This window comes from Nicotiana tomentosiformis, chromosome 3, assembly GCF_000390325.3.
Source record: "Nicotiana tomentosiformis chromosome 3, ASM39032v3, whole genome shotgun sequence".
In the NCBI taxonomy this organism is placed as follows: domain Eukaryota; kingdom Viridiplantae; phylum Streptophyta; class Magnoliopsida; order Solanales; family Solanaceae; genus Nicotiana; species Nicotiana tomentosiformis.
Window position 1 is genome coordinate 146716611 of NC_090814.1, and position 16679 is coordinate 146733289.

The window sequence follows — 16679 nt, forward strand, 5'->3', positions numbered from 1 at the left end:
TAATTAACAAATTTCTTTTCTCTAGAGCAAACTTCTTTTGTTTGGTATTAGGAAAGCTAACAAAAAATAGAGGAATGACAATATATATATATATATATATATATATATATATATATATATAAAAAATATTAGCTTCTTTTATAGAAGTTTTTAACTCCTTTTTCTACAAAAAAATTAGTTTTAAAATTCTAATTTAACAAGTTGACCTACAAACAAAATTGGTAGATGAAATCAGTGACCACCCAAAAAACTAAAAGAAAGTGTTCATGGAAAATAAAAATTAAGATATTAACCGCTTTTTTTACACTCCTTAATTTTGATATTAAAGAATAAGTTTCCTACTTATTATCTATTCCTTTTTTCCTTTTTAACCTACAAACACGGGCGAAGCCACACTTAAGTTAGGGTGGTCAATTACCACCCTTTGTCGGAAAACTACATTACGTATATAAATAAAGTATTAGGTTTTAGAGGTACATATCATATATTAAACACCCTTTGTTGGATTTTATTTTTACTTATTTCAAGTTTGAACACCCTTCCGGAAATATAAATAGAGAAATATAATTAAGTAAAAAAGTAAAATAAGATTGACAGATAACTATTTTAGTTATATTAATTAGAGGAATAAATCGAGTTATTAAAAATTAATATGAAAATAAAGAAATAAATTTATCAATAATAAGAGATAATTCTATAAATAATATACTACTATATATATAGAGAAATAGTAATTTTGGGGCCCTTAAAATTTTGGGGTCTAAGGCAAGTGATTCACTTGCTTTAGGGTCAGGCGGCTATGTATATGTTATAAAAGGCACTTGTTAGAAATACACAAAAATTCCATGTCAATTTGGATGTATAAAACCTATTATTCTTTGGTAATTACTCGACGAATAGTGCTAGACTTTTGTCACCAACGAATGTTTATTAGATCCATAACACGAAATGACTAAACATTCGTTCAATTTGGATTGTGAATTCATTCTCATGGTTGTCATTATATGCTTTAGTTTCATTGCTAAATGAATGTCGTTTTTTTTCCTGAATAAATAATACACATAAAAAACGCATAATCAAATCAGAAGCCAAAAATATTATGTCCAATTTTAACAAATTGAATCAGGATTATGACTGTCAACGTATTTTGTTGATCTTCCTATAATCTGCGAGTCCATTTCTCCAACCCAGAGCCAAACATAGTTGCTGCAAAGAAAATCAAGAAGACTCATGAGTTGCCTTGTGACTAGTGAGATAGCAGCTGATGTTAGATTATTTTTCTAATAGACGCTGCACAATTTAAATGGAATATTGCCATTTCTTCTTATTGAGAAAAATATCTAGTGTAGATTAGTTTTGCTACATTGTTGGTGTCTTGGTGAAGTTAAAGAAAGTTTGATGGTATTTGAAATCTTAGTCACAATAAATATTTTTTTTGTCCTGCAGTTTTGAATCTCCTGTAATTGAGATCATTTGCTGCTTAAAATTTTCAACATCAGGTAGGCACACAAATTTCACAAGTAGGGTAATTTTAAAATAGAACATCAATCTTAACTATGCCATGTTTATGCTTGGAGTTAAATCATTCAATCTACAACTGTAAATTTTTAGTGAACATTATAAGGAAATAAATTAATATCTTTTTTGGTTTCCAACATGATAGGTGGAACCTTTTCTGGGGTTCGATTAATAATGCTCCTTGCTAAAGAAGACTTTTTTAAGACTTAGTTTGAACTCGTCAATTAAAAATGAAGGGATAATTACTATTTCACCACAATCTTTGATAATATAAACTAATTTTTTCACAAAATAGATTCAACAAGATGAGACCAAAAAAAAAAGCATAAGAACATTCATCTTCATCTTCGAAGATGGTAGGTGTCTTGTAATTCTTTGTTATTAGAACAGTATAAACTTGAATGGAAGTTTTGTATTTGCGTATTTGCAATTGCAGAAATGTGGGGAAAGAAAATATTTTTAGTTCAAACAGAAAATGAATTTAGTTTGTTTGTCAAAAACTTAACGAACTATTCCAACACGGCTAAATTTTCTGACAGAATATTATTAGTTATCTTTTTACTTTAGTCCTTCCTGAATAAATAGAGAGAACATAAATTAACGCGTCGAAGTTTCGAAACGAAAAAAAGAAAGAAATACAAACGTCAATTCAGGAAAATTAGGAAAAAGAAGTATAGCTCGTTCAACGGTCGACTCATCTATTGGGCCCACTATTACGTGTTTTATTAATCCGACGGCTAGTTATAGAAATAAACGACGCTACAATTGATCCTGACCGTAGATGGTCTTTACTCGGTAAGGGAGTAGCATTATACAAATACCGTATCCAACGAATTTCCAGCAAAATATCTCTGTCTCCAAACCCTAACTTCAACCAAATACAAGTAGGAAAGGTGATCGATCGAAGGTAAAAAGATCATCAAATTGCATCAATAATTCAGAAATTCGAAAGAGCTTATCGCCAGATCTAAGAGCCATGGGAAACACAGAGAAATTGATGAACCAGATCATGGAGCTCAAGTTCACATCAAAAAGTCTTCAACGCCAAGCTCGCAAATGCGAGAAAGACGAAAAATCCGAGAAGCTTAAGGTGAAAAAAGCAATCGAAAAAGGAAATATGGACGGCGCTAGAATTTACGCCGAGAACGCGATCCGCAAGCGCAGCGAACAGATGAATTATCTCCGTTTATCTTCACGGCTCGACGCCGTTGTGGCTCGACTCGATACACAGGCGAAAATGACCACAATTAGTAAGTCAATGGGCAATATTGTAAAATCACTTGAGTCTTCTCTTGCTACAGGTAATCTCCAGAAGATGTCTGAGACGATGGACAAGTTCGAGCAACAGTTCGTTAATATGGAAGTTCAAGCTGAGTTTATGGAGAGTTCTATGGCGGGAAGTACGTCGCTGTCGACTCCCGAGGACCAGGTTAACAGCCTTATGCACCAGGTGGCTGATGACTATGGCCTTGAGGTATCTGTTGGGCTTCCCCAAGCAGCCGGTCATGCGATTCCTACAAAGGACAGCGAGAAAGTGGACGAGGACGATCTTACCAGGCGCCTTGCTGAGCTGAAGGCGCGTGGGTAATTGAGAAATTTGTGATTTTTATGTTAATAATGAGGCTGCACAATTGGTATATTGTGACATAGTATGTGCAGTTCTCTCTATTTCCTACAGAAGAATGAGTTTAATGTGCATTTCAACTCTCTTTTGATTGGTGGAGTTATATTGCTCTACTTAATGGTTTGCAGAATTCGCGTGTTTATACTTTAATGTGCATGTTGGTAAATGGTAATTTGTACATTGTCTGGTAGTGTTGCAACTAAACCTACTTGTTGATATAGCTGCTCATAACTCGTAGTTAGTGGCAGAGCTAGAGGTATGGAAGGAAGTTCAAGTGAATCCCCTGTTTAGGGTTCCTAGTTCTGCCACCCCTCCTAGTATCGCATGACACCGTTTTACCTGTAAAGGCGAAGCTATCCGGTTGGTTTAGTTGATCTGTGTGAAACAGAGAAATTAAATTTGAATGAATTCATGCTCAGTTAAAAGAAACTAAATAGGGAGACGTTTCTTTTTGGAGAGGGAGGGCATAGGTTAATAAGAATGGTTGCACAAGCTTGATCTTTGTCGTGTCAAGCTAATTTTCAAACAGTTTTAATTGTTTTTACCATCTTTCTGGGTGTTGGTTACCAAAATGTCGTGTTCATGGACTTCAACTTTCTGCCATTCATGTTTGTATGATGATAAAGGAATAGACAAATGATGGATAATATGTTACTGAATATTATAACTGAATACTGAAGTTAAATGGATTGACTCCATTATTTTCTGCCAGAGGAACCATTGTTGTTGGTAAGAATCTGCAGTCTTAATGGCCATCCACCTTATTGTTTCACAAATTTAGTGTGCATAGCTTTGAAAGCATTTGTGAGCATGCATGACTCACCTGTCATCGTTTTTGCAGCTTGACATATTGACAACAGTTCTAAAATTTTGCAGCTGGGAGTTGCAGATTTGTGTGTGGGGGGGTGTTTGGGGTGGGGGGTGGAAGGGGTGCTTATGGATATTGTCTTCACAAGTTTGTACGTGGCTAAAAATCCTGGTTAACTACAACCACACATCAATTTGATATGCTCTCATAGTTCTGGTTGTCCTAATGTATTATATTATTCTCACTATAAAAAATTAGATATACCTTTGCAGTTTTGTTATCTGCCACCTTATCAGTTTAAGCGCGTGAGAGAGAGAAGTGGATAAACATATTACATATATGCCATCTTTTAGTTGAGAGAGAGATGCATCTTATACAGATAACTTTGCTTGGTCGTTCTTTAGGTTGATTGATCTTTTGCAGATCAATTTTTGTTAATTCTACTAGTTAGAATATGTGTGTGAGGGGAGAAGAAGAGCATCTGTAGTTTGTTTCAATGTGTAACTAGGTCCAGAGTATCATCCAGGCAGATAGCCTTTTTAAGTGATAATAATTGCTATTGGAGGTGCTTTCCTTGTGGAAAGAAACTTCCAGGCTCCCTTTGCTATGCTAAGCTTCTGTAATAAAATTATGTTTTAGTGTTAAGGTAGAAAACTGTTTTCATGTAATTCTGCATAGACTGCAGCAGGTACGAAGCGGAGAAGTAAAACAGTGAAACTTTTGGTGCAGTTAGCCATAATAGTGTATAGGGTGAGAAAGGCTTGGAGATGGTTAGAATTTCTACTTGTCAGTGTGCATTTTATGTACATGTTGTATGAGAAATGATTTCATGTATATTTTTATGGCAATCTGTTATAGCTAATTGTTCTAGTATTTGCACATTTGCTTGTAATCCATTTCGAATAGTTCTTTGAGAAATAGGGGCTGCTGATGTGAATTCAATCCATGTTGTATGCCATTCTTGAAATCTTTATAATGTACTGGGTGGAGTCAAGTGTTCCTTAGGTTGGGTTTATCCTTGCACCACTAATTTGGAGTATTTCATGTTGCACAACCAAAACAGAAAGGGATATCGTGCCAAGCTAACTTATGCATAGTTTAATATGCTTGGGGTTGTTGAGCAAAGCTAATTTTTAAATAGGTTTAATTGTTTAGAGTTTTTTTGTTTTTGTTTCCATGTGGACAGTTAAAATTTCCTGTTAAATGACGTGAAGCATCTATCATGCATGAGGCTATGATGATAAAGGAATAGATAAAGCATAAGCATTATGGATATTGATTTTTATAAAATGGTTTTCTCCTGTCTAAGGACAAGAGTGGGTTGCTCTAGTGATAAGCACCCTCCACTTCCAACCAAGAGGTTGTGAGTTCGAGTCACCCCAAGAGCAATGTGGGGAAGTTCTTGGAGGGAGGGAGCGAGGGTCTATCAGAAACAGCCTCTCTACCCCATGGTAGGGGTAAGGTCTGCGTACATACTACCCTTCCCAGACTTTACTAGTGAGATTATACTGGGTTGTTGTTGTGGTTTTCTCCTGTACCATGCTGAACTCAGAAGGTTAGATGGACTGATTTCATCTTTGCACCATGAGGAAGTCTTCTAACAGAAGTAACGGTCAGCAACAGTTTCCCTGAGTTTACCATAGCTTCAGAAGCATTCGTATGTAGTGCATGACTCAGACGTAATAGTTTTTGCCATATGATATTGATGGCAAGTTTAAAATATTAAACCTGGAATGGGGAGATGGGGCATATGGAAGTTTCTTTGCTTGTCTACTAGTGTCAAAACATCCAGGTAAGTTGCACAACAATCTAATTAGGTTTGAATTGTATAAGAGGAGGTGGGTAACATACATACCTGAATTTTTCTTTGGGAAGTCTCTAGTGGGAAAAACTTCTGATTAACTCGAAAATAACTTCATTTCTTCTTGACTTACATTCTACAGCGGTGAGTCGGTGACTATGTTTGGTCATTCTTAATTGGAGGATTGTATAAATGTTCTTTTGCAGTTAATTTAGTTAATTTACTAGTAGGGATTGCACATGGAGGCAGAAGAGCATTAGTGTAGTCTTGATATCATGTAAAAGAGTAGCTGATAACTGGTGGAAGTCGTCTTTGCGGAGACATCCTATGCTTTCCACTGTTCATGTTTTCCCCTGCTCACGTAACTTGAGTAAGAAATCTTTATGTTTGAGATAGAATGTTAGTTCATGCTAAACACTGCAAACATTTGGTATTGTCGGGATTGACTGTGACAGTGTAGACACAAAAAGGCTATTTAGTTTTGAATATTTTATCGATTAGTAGGTCCAGCCGTAGTACTGTGTGAGTTGCTTTGTTCATCCTCGAGTAAATTGGCGTTGCAGAACTAGAAAAAAAGTGAGGGGGACTTTTGTCTCATGGGTGAGACATGGAAAATCACGCCAGCTCTCTTATACAGATAAAAATCCAACACGCTACACCCAAATGACATCGAAAGCTCATAAGTATAGCTAAATAGAGGAATTCTAATGTTTACTACGATTCAAAGAAACAAATTTAACAGGAATTCTAATGTTTTATTATTCCCTATTGGCAATAGAAAGGAAAATTCACTTTTCATCTAGGGCGTCGGGAAAGACATTACTCTTGCCAACTTTGAGCCATGTTTTAACGTGTTCAATAGAAGTAGCCAATAACTTGTCCACCCACATTCTGCCGCTGAGCTTCTTCGTGATCCAAAACTCCATTTGGTGTTGTAATTACAACATATCCCCACTGCATGAAGGGAAGAAATCAATTCCTCAATAGGAAATAAAAAATCAGTAATAAGTTCTTGGTCATAAGTTAGAGAAGCTGGTGAAAAACAACTGGATTTTAGAGTAAATGAACCCTAATAATTTTGAATGTCTGCACAACTTCTTTTCATGGAATTTAAATATGAAAAAACAAAACTAATCATTTAAGGTTTTAATAATTAGGATAAAGCAAAACTACACTGAAGAGCATATAGGATAACAGATTAACAGGGACTAAAAAGGTTTACATGTGTCTAGTGAACTTCAAAGCTCAATGATGGATGTAAGCAAGGAAGCAACGGAGTTATCGAATCGTGTGCGCTTTCCTTATCTTAAAATAAAATTATGTTTGACGGACAAGAAAATAGAGAGATAGAAGAGAATTATAACCATAATATATGCACATGCAACTCAAATTTGGCTCCACGCACACACCACAACATGCAGCTTAAATATATCTTATTTTTAAATCCCTAGGCCCAAATCCCCGAATCTCACCTCAAAAACATGTAATCTAGTTGAAATACTCAATGATAATTCAATATTATTGACCAACAATGGTCACAAGTGACTTACCTCAAGAATTCCCGTGAAATCTCTCTGAAAAATCGCCCCAAACCGTGTGTTTGAAGTCCAAAAATGAGAGAATCTCGGAACCCCTCGTTTTAACACTGCCAGTGTTTTCGCATTTGCGATACACTTGGCTCTCGCAGATGCGAGGTCTTCGACACTTCTGCCGACAACAGTCTGCTTCCGCGAAACAGCTGCCCCTTTCCGCGGTCGAACCCTTCGCAGGTGCGATCAGCGACCATTGCCCCTTTCCTAATGTACGTAGTATTAGAATTCTATTCACCTACCATGAAGTTGTTGGTAAATGTTCTTCTGTCCAAAAAATTAATCTAATAACAACCTATTAAATGCCATTAAATTTTAACATTATAGAAGTGAGGATTTCAACTATAAATATGCAACGATTGTTTTCATCCTTTTCATAGCAAAACTAAAATGAAGTTGCTGGTAACTTGCATTGCACTGTTTTTTAGTTTCACTACAGTCCCCCAGCAAGTAATTTCTCAATCGACCACCTATGATAATATGCAGATCGTATTACAATGGGCACCCACATTCTGTGGGAGGAATAACTGCAACAATCGTGTTCCGTCAAGTTTCACCTTGCATGGCCTTTAGCCCGCAAACAGTACTGGATATAGTCTAAAATGTCCTCCACCTCCACACGATACTAGCGTGGTTAGTATATATGTTCTTGAAAATACTTATTAGCATATATAGTTGTTGTTTTTTGATGATTAGTACTAGTATATACTCCCTCCGTTTCAATTTATGTGAACCCATTTGACTGGGCACGGAGTTTAAGAAAAGAGAGAAAACTTTTGAACTTGTGGTGTAAAATGAGGCACATATATTTTGTGTAGCTATAAATCATTGCATAAAGGTAAATTGTTTCCAAATAAGGAAAGAGATCATTCTTTTTGGCACGGACTAAAAAGAAAATAGGTTCACATAAATTGAAACGGAGGGAGTATATTTTTTAACATATATAGAATTCTGCTACCTGGGAGACTGAGCGGGAGATGCGGAGCAAATATCCACACCTATTTGAGACTTCGGGTATGATTCTAAACCCGTTCGAGGACGAACGTTTGTTTAAGAGGGAGAATGTAACGACCCAGCCGGTCGTTTTGAGTATTACAGCCCCGTTTCCCCATTTACTGAATATTTTATGCTCAATTGCGATTATGTGATTTGTCGGGAAAGTTTCGGAATGAATTGAAACACTTAGTTCCAAGATTTAAAGCTTAATTTGAAATAGTTGACCTTGATATTGACTTATGTGTAAACGACCCTGGAATAGAGTTTTGATGATTCCAATAGCTCTGTATGATGATTTTGGTCTTAGGAGTGTGTCCGGAAAATTATTTGGAAGTCCGTAGTTAAATTACACTTGAAATGGCGAAAATAGGAATTTGGAAGTTTGACCGGGAGTTGACTTTTTGATATCGGGGTCAGAATCCGATTCTGGAAGTTGGAATAGATCCATTATGTCATTTATGACTTGTGTACAAAATTTGAGGTCAATCGGACTTGATTTGATAGGTTTCAGCATCGAAAGTAGAAGTTGGAATTCGTTAGTTTTCATTAGGCTTGAATTGGGGTGTGATTCATGGTTTTAGCGCTGTTTGATGTGATTTGAGGCTTCGACTAAGTTCGTATGATGTTTTGGGACTTATTGGTATAATTGGTTGAGGTCCCGGGAGCCTCAGGTGAGTTTCGGATGGCTAACGGATCGAAATTTGGACTTAGAACAATTCTGAAAATTTTTCCGATTCTGGTGCAATCGCACCTGCGATGGAATTGGTCACAGGTGCGCGACCGCAGAAGCGACACAATGGTCGCAGATGCAGCTTGGGCTAAGGAGGGCAGTGGTCACAGAAGCGGGCAGGTGGACCGCAGAAGCGAATCGCACCTGCGAAGGTTCGACCGCAGAAGCAGAAAAAGGAAAGGGGCAGTTGTTTCGCAAAAGCGGACAGCTTCTTCGCAGAAGCGAGTCCACAGAAGCGTCGAAGACCTCGCATCTGCGCTCTCGCAGATGCGGCCAAGTGTATCGCAGATGTGAAAACACTAGCAGTGTTAAAACGAGGGGTTCCGAGATTCTTTCTCATTTTTGGACTTCAAACACACGGTTTGGGGCGATTTTTCGGAGGGATTTCACGGGAATTATTGAGGTAAGTCACTTGTGACCATTGTTAGTCAATAATATTGAATTATCATTGAGTATTTCGACTAGATTACGTGTTTTTAAGGTGAAATTCGAGGATTTGGGCCTAGGGATTTGAAAATAAGATTTGAGGATTTGAAGATCGAGTTGATGTCGGAATATTGAATGCAAATTTGAACTTTTAGACATGTTCTCGAAGATGTTTGATAGAAAACTATTGAGGGTATTATAATATTGGACAATGGCGCTGCAAACCCAGGTGGCATGTCTAATTGAGAGCTTTTTCTGGTCAAAGATACTTCCTTCTGCATCAATGTCCCACGATAGTAAGATGGCTCAAAATGGTTCTTTTGGAACAGAAAACGATAGCGGAAATTTAGAGCCCGTTTGGACATAAGAAATTTTTTTCTTTTTTCCAAAAAATTCACTTTTTCCCGAAATCAGCGTTTGTTAATTTATTTTCACTTAAAGATGCATTTTGGAATTTTTCGAAATTTTGAAAAACTCCAAAAAACTGTTTTTCAAAATTCACTCAGATTACTCACAAAACTTCAAAAACAACCCAAAATTATATTCATGTCCAAACACAACTCTAATTTTCAAATACCATTTTCACTTGAAATTTTTTTTTACTTTTTTTTGGAATTTTACAATTCTTATGTCCAAACGCCCACGTAGTGTCTACAGACAGAAAAATGGCTGAAAATGGTTATATTTGGATACAAAAAATAATAAAGAGGTTAGTCTGAAGGGAGAAAAGTGACAACAATTGTGGATACTCTTTTCACAGTTCTTGCTAGAGAAGAAACTCAAAGAAAGAGCAGCAGGCTGAGAAGTAACTAGCGAGTGTGGTAAATGGATAGATATATAGTAGTGCTGGTTGGAGTGCAGAGGATAGTATATTCAGAAACTCGTAAAGAACGAGCGGAAATAAATGCCTGGAAGATGTAGTTGTTTGATCTGTTGGTTGGACAAATTGGGCCTAAAGCAAGTGCAGCAGAGACATACATTGGCCCAGCCGTGCCTCGATATATCATATGCAAAAGAACTGCATGATAAAACAGGAAACACCGCCTTAGTTCAACTGCAATTATTTGTAGCACGTGATTGACAGATCTACAAAGGTAAGTGAGTCGACTCTTCTCCAGATCTCAGAAGTCCATGAAACTGCAAAGCTCTGAGTTTCCTTCGGCTAATGAGAATTTCTTAATATGACAACTATTACCGACCTCTTCCTCAGAGCAGCTTTTTATAGAAATATGGAAACAATTCATTCACAAAAAAAAAATTATAAATATGTAATTATGTCTACCTGTAACTACAAATTTTCGAGCTTCCTTCAGGTACAAGAATTTACCATATAAGTAGAAATTTAATCCCCAGCCCCTCCCAACAGGGCAGATTTTTAAACTTCCATTTACAAAAGTACTAAGCAAACATTTCACGAAAAAAGTCAGAATCAGGGAGCAAGAACCAAGAGCAGCTTGTTTCCAGAGCTAATGGTGTAAGCGCCTATGGAGGGAAAATAACTAAATATACATTTGTACTTAACACATAGTAAAACAAGAAATCAAAGGGTACAACCTTCTCTATTTGCACCTTAAACTATGATCAAGATGAGATATTATAGTATATGATATAGATCCACATATTACATGAATACCATACCTAAAATGTTTGAGAAGAACATAGGAAGCTTCACTTGCTGGTTAGAGAAGCTACTATTGCAACTCAAAATGAATATCCTCTCGTCCAGGCCGGACAGCCATCATGGGAGGTACACTTTTTCAGAAGAAGTGCTCAAAATTGGGAATCTGATGAGGTGGAAAGATTCTTTCACAAACTTTACAACTTTACGCAATATGGAGAGGAAGATAACATGATAAAGAAAGGATCCCTCTCGAGCTTTTGGGTGAAGTCGCACAGCATTTTATGTTCAGTGGAAGCGATTCAAGACTCATCTGATCACCTATATGAAAAATTAAGGCTCCTAAAATTGTTGCATCTTTTTGGTGCCATTGAGCAATCTTAACAGCTGAAAAGTTGAGTAGGAGGATATGTATATTGCTAGTTGATGTTGTGTGTGCAAAAGCCATGGTGAGGATGTGGATCATCTTTTACTACATTGTGGCTTCATATTGGGCTTGTGGGCTATGCTATTCTCCACTTTCAATGTACAACATGAACTATCTTAAAACGCCTCTATCAATAGTTTTCGAATGAAGCTTACCACTGTGCCCCGTTTGTACATTTAGTTTTCAAAAATGTAAGAACACAAAAACCCAATAGGATTAATTTAAATTGGGAGAAATTTTAGAGAAAAATGATTTAACTGATAAAGTGATTAAGGAGAAAGACATGTAAGCATAGGAAACATAAACAAAATGTAGGAAATACTCAAATGGGAGAATGGTCCAAGACCTAACATATTCAAACAGAGAAAAAACTACAAAGCAGAGGCGAACAGATTAGCATTTGGCTAACAAAGCAATCAAAAAGAGAAATGATATAAAATAGGAATTACATCATACAAAGCAAAGCCTTCAATGGTGCAACTCATAATTCAGAACTCAACAATGAATCAGCTCAGGTTTGATGGCTTGCTTATAACTGATGAGAGCTCAATAGCATGAACAAAAAAGAACCTTACTAAGGGGGAGATCACAAACCTGACGAGTTGGTAGCGCGCGTGTTTTATATTGCTCAATGCTTGCAGCCTTGATATCCTGTCTATAGGTGAGAGCTCGACAATCATTGACCCTTCCAAGCAGTTGAACAGTTATCTTACCAACTCTGTGAGGATCATGTACTTGAAAGTCCTTAATATAACCTGAAAAATGTAATTACAAATTTAATATAAGCAGCCCAGCGAAACCTAAAATCCTTATTTGATTTCTCTCAAATTGGAGGAAGCATCTCAAAAAGGGAATTTTATACCAAAACTTATTGAATGTTTTAGAGCTCAAAACTAGAAGTGTGAAAGAGAATCGTTAAGTAAATACCTCGATATTTCATGATTTGGAGGAAATTAGAAATAACATTAGAGACGGGTTTGAGCTCAGCAGAAGCAAAGCCTCTCTTTTCTGCATTCACGATTGTCCTCAATGCGTCATTCAATATTCTCCTCCCCATTTTCACTATACTGTTTCTTCTCCGGCAACTGTAAAAGTTCCACTTCCAATCTCGACCTTCAACAGCTAAAAGCCTAAAACCCTTGCACAAAACCTGCTTCGGCCATTTTCATTGGTATGACCCGAGAGATTACTAATTGTATTTTGATTGGGCCGTGATGGAAAATGGGCTAAGAAAAGAACCCATTGGATAGTTGATTCTCGAAATTGTCAGGTCCATCTAGAAATGATGAATAGAACCCATTTTGTAGATTGGGTAGATTCAACTCCCCCCCCTTTGTTTTTTTTCTTTGTTTTTTCAATCTTGCCGGCTTCTTTGCTTTTTTCTTTTCAGTGAAATACCATTTTAGGGGATTTCAATCATTAATTACATCTTTATTCGTAAATAATAGGATATTCCCTATATATATATATATATATATATATATATATATATATATATATATATATATATATATATATATATATACTAGATAGGGGTGTACATAGATCGGGTTGGTTCGGTTTTATTAAAACCAAACCAAACCAACAGGGGCGGCCCAAGAAGATTGGTGGCCTAAAGTCAATTTTTAATTTGGGGCCTTTCAGAAGGAAAAAAAATTTATTATAACATCGATGATTCATTCCGATGTTCCTACACATAGAACAACATAATTTAGCGCAATTGTCGCACAATAACTCACTTAAACCAACAAAATATAGGGCGAGTAATGTGCTAAAAGTATAAAATTTTGGCCTAACATCAGTTGTTAATAGTTTCTTTTATAAATAATTTAGTCTCTCCTAAGATATTGTTGATCTTAGATAATAAAATCAAATTCATATAGATACCTTACTAATGATGTCACTCGAAAAATTTAAATAATGAAAAGTTTTATATTTGCGACAAGGGTTTAGGGGGAGTGATTCTCTTTCTGTATTTTTTGCTCAAACGTTTACATCACTACTAAATTAAAAGTTATCTTGAATTTTTATAAAATATTTTATTTTTTATTTTAACATACCCAATATATTTAGACTCTGCCTCTAAAGATTGTTGTGAGATGTATTTGATCCAACTTACCTTAATTAAATATATTGGGTTCGAGTTCTATGGTTAAAAAAAATCCCGTTAAAACGTGTTCTCTCTTTTACTAGGTATTACGCGATACAAATCTAGATTAGTCGGGGTCTCAATACAAATACGAGTAGAAAAACAAAAGAAAAATTTGGGGCCCTCAAAATTTGGGGCCTAAAGCCTTTGCTTTAGTGGCTTTACTGTTGAGCCGCCCCTGCAAACCAACTATATCGGTTTGGATTGGTTCGATTTTGTCGGGTTTTTCGGAATTTTTTTTTACATGAATAATATGTCAATCCTACTTTGTTAAATTTTTGATAAGTAAATATATGTTTAATAAAAATTAAAAAAATTGACAGACATATGATCTATTAAAATATTCTTATGGGAGAATTTTCTTAGTAACACATGATAATATTTTTTTAGTTGTGTGATAATAAATTTTCGTTGATGTAGACTTTCAAAGCTAACCGAATTTAATAATTAAATATAAAAAATAATACGATACCTAAATAATAATGTATGTTCTATTTAATTTTTAATTGTCAAAATACAACTTCAGATTCGAAAAAGATATAAGAACCTAATAGATTTTGACATATGAATATGAAAAAATAAAAAGGTTGACGCATTTCAATAACACTTGATAAGAAAGTGATCATACAACACATTATTTAAAGTTAATAAAAATGGAGCACTTCATATTCTATTAAATATTACTTCCCATAAGAGAATCCCAAATATCTATAGAAATTATTTAAAGAAAATTCTATATAAAGCCTTATAAGTATATATAAAAATTATATATTTATATGTCGGGTTGGTTCAGATTTTTTTATTCAATACCAAACCAAACCAAACCAAATCTCGTCGAGTTTTTTAATAGGTTTGGTTTGACTTTTTGGTTTGGTGCGATTTTCCGGTTCGCTTTGTACATCCCTAATACTAGATACCATTGGCCCGTGCACGGGCCCAACAACTTATAACACTATCTTTGAGTTAAAATATTTTGAGCAAGTCACACAGTTGGGTGATTATCAAATATAATTATATTTGCTAGTCAAATACATACAAACATATATTAATTATGAGGGATTTGCATCGATACCTAGCTTTTGGGTCACATTTTAATTTATACCCGCTTTGCAAAAAAAATTGCAAGCGTACCCACTTTTCGGGTAACTTCAGACATATGGGCATGAAGTAGCAAAAATTTATATCTGAAGTTTGAATTTCAAAATGTTTTGCCTGAAATGTAGCCTTATCAAAGCAAAACTTTAGATATTTTTGCCTGAAGTTTGGCCTGACTTTCAAAAGCAATCACGCAAAATTCAGTTCATAGTGCAATGGCAAACTTCAGTTCAATAAAACTACAACATGTTTTGGCTGAAATTTTTGTTTTGTAATTGCTAAACTTTAGCATTCTAGGAGCTGAAATTTTGTTTTGTAATTGTTGAACTTCAGCATTCTATGAGCTGAAGTTTTGTTTTGTAATTGCTGAACTTCAGCATTCTAGGAGTTGAAGTTTTGTTTTATAATTGCTGAACTTCAGCATTCTAGGAGCTGAAATTTTATTTTGTATTTGCTGAACTTCATCATTCTAGGAGCTGAAGTTTTTGTTTTATATTTGCTAAACTTCAGTAGTCTTAGAGCTGAAGTTGTGTTCTACATTTCTTTAGATGGCTTTAAAATATAACTTAAGTCAAATTGTGCTGAAGTTTTAACTAATTTTTTTGATAATGTTTTGAAGTTATTTTTCCTATCTTTTATTTTTCAGTCCCGCAGCCCTTTTCTGTCGTTTTTTCTGCGGATGATATCATAAAGCATGGGGTAAGCTAATTCCAAGAGATCGCGAGAGCAACTATTGTGTATAACAAATTTCACATGCATGTGCCATTCTTGTGGCAGATTACTTGGAAGAGAGACCATGTATTAGTCAGTTGATGTTGTATGTTTAAGAAGGATGGATCAGGGAAAAATACAAATCACACATACTTTAACCAGCTTGTGGAGTTTTATTTACTCGTCCTTCAACATAGAATATGGTAGTTGATAAGATTTAATAAAAACTTTACAAATCCAATCAATAATACTTATACAAAATCTCATGTGTTTGAGAGATAAAAGAAGAAGAGGAAAAGAAGGGGAGGAAGAAAGAAGCGCATAGGTCAGGAGGAAGAAAAAGAGGCGTCTGAATTTGTCAAAATTAGGGTATAAGTTAAAGAATTTTAAAAATATGGGTATAGGATAAATTAGGACGCCTCGTGCAATTTTTACATTAATTATATATAAAATATGTATATTTTATATTAATATTCAAAAAAAATATATTTGTCAGCTATCACTTTTTAGAGTGGCTATACTATATAGTTTTTCTAAATATTTTCAGTCTTTTTATCCCTTCGAGATCATAATACGTAAAGTCTGTGTTACATATTTTTTGTTTCTTCTTCATCCTCTTTATTTCTCTTTACTCATTTTTTAGAACAGATTTTAGATGTAGCTTTGGGTTTTCATCCGATTTTTTTGTCTTCTTCTTCTTCTTCTTCTTCTTCTTCTTGCATAAAAGCCCTAATTTTATCAAGAGACCTTTTAGAACGCATTTTTCTTAACTTCCTTTAAGACTTTTTAAAATTCACATCTTCGTGAGGATGGACAACAATGTTGGTTGAGGATTAACAATAATGGCTCTCGTCGAATTGGAGAAAAAATGATTGTCCCCTCACTTTTTACCCATTTACTCTTTTTCACCTTGAATTTTAAACAAAAATGATATTAACACTAAAATTAAATTTTATTTTTTACTCATATTTAACGACACATAATTTTTTATTAATATGTGTAGTGTCTCTTGGCAAACTTTTTAGTGTTATAGGAGAGTTATATATAATATTGAGTCGGGGTGTTTTAGCTATGGAAAGTTATAATACATGAGAATAATAGAAATACCGGAATAGTTCAAATATGATACTCAAAACAGGTGATATACAGTTTGTGAGGTTTTTAAATTATGAAGCATTTTGGGTTAA

General features: G+C 35.1%; 2 protein-coding genes across 2 annotated transcripts; one reads left to right on the top strand and one right to left on the bottom strand.

Annotated features, from left to right (window-relative positions):
* Positions 1-2135: 2135 nt before the first annotated feature.
* LOC104086762 (ESCRT-related protein CHMP1B) lies at positions 2136-3272 on the top strand. Its single transcript, XM_009591095.4, has one exon. It carries the CDS (start codon positions 2495-2497, stop codon positions 3104-3106), a length of 612 nt encoding a protein of 203 aa, XP_009589390.1. The 5' UTR covers positions 2136-2494; the 3' UTR covers positions 3107-3272.
* A 3080-nt stretch (positions 3273-6352) lies between these two features.
* Positions 6353-12811, bottom strand: LOC104086764 (small ribosomal subunit protein uS8mz-like). Its single transcript, XM_009591096.4, has 3 exons — positions 12465-12811; positions 12132-12292; positions 6353-6705 (listed from the first exon to the last, which is right to left on the bottom strand). Exons 1-3 carry the CDS (start codon positions 12592-12594, stop codon positions 6607-6609), a joined length of 390 nt encoding a protein of 129 aa, XP_009589391.1. The 5' UTR covers positions 12595-12811; the 3' UTR covers positions 6353-6606.
* Between the last annotated feature and the right edge of the window lie 3868 nt (positions 12812-16679).

What these genes read in the sequence shown, in the direction of transcription:
- LOC104086764 (XM_009591096.4), bottom strand. Translation starts at nt 12,594, where the DNA reads ATGGGGAGGAGAATATTGAATGACGCATTGAGGACAATCGTGAATGCA. An exon ending in CCAAATCATGAAATATCGAG is followed by an intron (nt 12,293 to 12,464) that starts GTATTTACTTAA and finishes TACATTTTTCAG; the next exon opens with GTTATATTAAGGACTTTCAA. An exon ending in GCGCGCTACCAACTCGTCAG is followed by an intron (nt 6,706 to 12,131) that starts GTTTGTGATCTC and finishes CCCTTCATGCAG; the next exon opens with TGGGGATATGTTGTAATTAC.
- LOC104086762 (XM_009591095.4), top strand. Translation starts at nt 2,495, where the DNA reads ATGGGAAACACAGAGAAATTGATGAACCAGATCATGGAGCTCAAGTTC.